This window comes from Procambarus clarkii, chromosome 10 (genome assembly GCF_040958095.1).
Source record: "Procambarus clarkii isolate CNS0578487 chromosome 10, FALCON_Pclarkii_2.0, whole genome shotgun sequence".
NCBI classification, from domain to species: Eukaryota; Metazoa; Arthropoda; class Malacostraca; order Decapoda; family Cambaridae; genus Procambarus; species Procambarus clarkii.
In genome coordinates this window covers 32,649,226-32,653,243 of record NC_091159.1, presented here as the reverse complement: position 1 = coordinate 32,653,243, position 4,018 = coordinate 32,649,226, and the positions used below count along the sequence as shown (strand labels likewise).

The following is a 4,018-nucleotide window of genomic DNA, read 5'->3' as shown; positions in this document are numbered from 1 at the left end:
GGTTCCGGAAGATGAGAGGAAATGTCAGCACTGTGGAGAAATGCCCGACAGACCGCTGGGACATTATCTGACACAGTGTAGAGTTACAAACCCATTAAGATTTCAAGTAAGATTCAACAGAGCAGAAGTTGTTGAACACATGGGACAAAATCTTACTGAAGCGACCATACAAGTCATAAATACTCATACTCCGCCCAAGTAAAACAGAAACAAGCAACACTTAGTGGGCCAGCCAGAGGCTTAAGGCCCGCCCAGGAATATCCCTGCAAAAAAAAACGTCTACTTGCTGCTGCCCTGTCAGTAGGTTCCACCCAAGAATTGTGACGACAGCCAACAGTGTGGCGGAGCCCAGGAGCTGGTATAAAAAAAACGGTACGTTGGAAGCTTTGCCAGATAAGCAACGAGACAAGACAGGGTTTGATACGACTGTGGGAACAGACACATTGTTGGTGGTCTGAGTCGTCTGAGTGAGAGACGACGACTGCTTCAAGATCGTGAACATGCCAGTGGACGACGCAGATCTTCGTCCTCCTCTGGCATGTTCACGATCTTTAACCAAGGAAAGTGAGACAACTTTAGCGGAGTCAGCAGAGGAAGCCGTGGTGATCTATCGTAGCGACTTCTCGGGGTGGCAAGATAAGACGATGTGTACGACAGGCGTTTAGGCCCGAATTACTTGCCAGGTGCCGTGCATGAATCAACAGCTGTGAGGCAGACACCAGAGACTACGCTCACTACAGCAGTTTGGTCCAAGAGTAAGCCCAAAGGTAAGAGTGGCTTTGCGTCTTTTAAGTGAGCTGTGGCATTAAGCAGTGGGACTAGTGAGTTAGTCTCAGGTGCCCAGATGCGGAGCCTAATTTCAGTGAGGTAAATTGTGCAAAGATGCAGCAGTTGGGAGCCAGTGGTTGAACCCCCCAAGCGGTTGTGAGAACCAAGCTTATGAGTCCGTTATACATTCATCCACTTCATCATACATCATCAATTGACAGTTGAGGCATGATGAACAAAAATCTGTTAGAAAAAAAAGGAAAAAAAGTTTGGCAGTGTGCCATACTGACAGTGTGCCATACTGACAGTGTGCCATACTGACAGTGTGCCATACTGACAGTGTGCCATACTGACAGTGTGCCATACTGACAGTGTGCCATACTGACAGTGGGCCGTACTGACTGTGGGGTGTACTGACAATTGGCCGTACTGACAATGGGCCGTACTGACAGTAGGGCTTACTGACAATTGGCCGTACTAACAGTGGGGCGTACTGAAAATTGGCCGTACAGACAAAGGGCCATTCTGACAATTGGCCGTACTGACAAAGGACCATTCTGACAGTGGGCCGTACACAGTGGGCCGTACACAGTGGGCCGTACACAGTGGGCCGTACACAGTGGGCCGTACAGACAGTATTTCCTTACTCTCAGATAAGGCCCTCAGACAACATTTTGAATTGCAGGTGCAAGAAAATCCTTCTGTCCTCAATTCTGTTGAGTTACGAGCGTACTCGAGATGAGTGCAACATTAGTATCGCCGGGTGAGATGTGTTGCTGAGTGCCCGGACGCCCCTTAGAGAGAGTGACACTAAAAGGGTACTTCCAGGAGTTGGCATTCCAGCAGTAGCCCCCCCCCCTATTAGAGTAGCATGAGTAGCACTCTGGTATAGCCACACCAGCTGGGCCAACTGGTGATAGTGAAGCACTCTGGTATAGCCACACCATCTGGGCCAACTGGTGATAGTGAGGCACTCTGGTATAGCCACACCAGCTGGGCCAACTGGTGATAGTGAAGCACTCTGTTATAGCCACACCAGCTGGGCCAACTGGTGATAGTGAGGCACTCTGGTATAGCCACAACAGCTGGGCCAACTGGTGATAGTGAAGCACTCTGGTATAGCCACACCAGCTGGGCCAACTGGTGATAGTGAAGCACTCTGGTATAGCCACACCAGCTGGGCCAACTGGTGATAGTGAAGCACTCTGGTATAGCCACACCAGCTGGGCCAACTGGTGATAGTGAAGCACTCTGGTATAGCCACACCAGCTGGGCCAACTGGTGATAGTGAAGCACTCTGGTATAGCCTCACCAGCTGGGCCAACTGGTGATAGTGAGGCACTCTGGTATAGCCACACCAGCTGGGCCAACTGGTGATAGTGAAGCACTCTGGTATAGCCTCACCAGCTGGGCCAACTGGTGATAGTGAAGCACTCTGGTATAGCCACACCAGCTGGGCCAACTGGTGATAGTGAAGCACTCTGGTATAGCCTCACCAGCTGGGCCAACTGGTGATAGTGAGGCACTCTGGTATAGCCACACCAGCTGGGCCAACTGGTGATAGTGAAGCACTCTGGTATAGTCTCACCAGCTGGGCCAACTGGTGATAGTGAGGCACTCTGGTATAGCCACACCAGGTGGGCCAACTGGTGCTGGTCGATATAACAGCGACAGGAAAGCCGTTCCATAAATTCCTATTCCCATATAGATTCTCGGGAACACAACTACAGGTCGTTTACTTGTTTGCTCAACGCTCGTGTGTTTACCTGGGTAATTGTATGTTTTTCTGAGTGCTTGCAAGTGTTTGGGAGAGATTGTTTGCATGTATTTGGGAGTGAGAGTTTGCATGTGTTTGGGAGGGGTGTTTGTGCATTTGTTTAACGGTGAGTGTTTGTAGGTGTTTGGGAAGGAATGTTTGCATGTGTTTAGGAGAGAGTCTTTGCATGGTTTGGGTATGAGAGTTTGTGTGTATTTGGGAGTGTGCTTTTGCATTTTGTTTAAGCGTGAATGTTTGCAGGTGTTTGGGAGTGAAGAATACTTACTAGCTTTTCTATATACTTCAGTGTTTGCTTGCATTTTATCTGAATGTCTGCTTGAATACGTTTTGCCTGCTCATGTGTTTGCTTTTCTGTTTGCGCCGTTACACGAGCAGTTGCATGTGTTCATACTAGTACGTTTGACTGTGTGCTAGTTGTGTGTGTCTTACTATTTACTAGTTCAGTGATAACGTGTTACTTTTGCACGCCCTGTAAACACAGGGAGACAGCGTATTGTCCATTGATCACCATCTTTCATCGCAGTAAATTCCTACACAAGCCACGGTTTTTTTTCACTCCTATCCAAAAAAGGAAGATCTGTCTCACAGAGGAAGACAAAATGTCATCCAAGCTAAACCCACTAATATAAAAGATTGATGCCTGGGGATACATTTCTTAACACAAAGAGAAAGATTAGAAATCTTGGACGAAGATCCCGATAGTTAATCAAAGTTGATGGACGAAATATCATTCAAGGCAATGATGGATGATCTGATAAACTTGAAATGTGGTGACATTTGCAGTGTTCCTCACGAGGCACCAATCAGCGAGGAGACGGATCCTCAGTAAGAGGAAACCCAGACAGTAAGGATATTTATGCTGCATAATTGTCCTCGAAGGGCTTCAAGACAAGAAGGAGATGGATGCTCGATGAAGTGACTCAGTGGTTTGAAGCAGAGGATTCTCAAATTCGTGTGTGTGTGTGTGTATGTATATATATATATATATATATATATATATATATATATATATATATATATATATATATATATATATATATATATATATATATATATATATATGTCGTACCTTGTAGCCAGAATGCACTTCTCAGCCTACTATGCAAGGCCCAATTTGCCTAATAAGCAAAGTTTTCATGAATTAATAGTTTTTCGACTACCTAACCTACCTAACCTAACCTAACCTAACTTTTTCTGCTACCTAACCTAACCTAACCTATAGAGATAGGTTAGGTTAGGTTAGGTAGGGTTGGTTAGGTTCGGTCATATATCTACGTTAATTTTAACTCCAATAAAAAAAATTGACCTCATACGTAATGAAATGGGTAGCTTTATCATTTCATAAGAAAAAAATTAGAGAAAATATATTAATTCAGGAAAACTTGGCTTATTAGGCAAATCGGGCCTTGCATAGTAGGCTGAGAAGTGCGTTCTGGCTACTAGGTACGACATATATATATATATATATATATA

At 45.5% G+C, this 4,018-nt stretch overlaps 1 protein-coding gene across 1 annotated transcript in view; it reads left to right on the top strand.

Moving 5' to 3' along the window:
• The first annotated feature begins 500 nt into the window (after nucleotides 1-500).
• The window catches only part of LOC138363279 (adhesive plaque matrix protein-like), a 37,939-nt gene continuing 34,421 nt past the window's right edge, over nucleotides 501-4,018 (top strand). Inside the window, exon 1 of the mRNA XM_069322290.1 lies at nucleotides 501-648. Within this exon, the coding sequence (XP_069178391.1) occupies nucleotides 501-648 (148 nt within the window). The remainder of the gene's footprint in view (nucleotides 649-4,018) is intronic.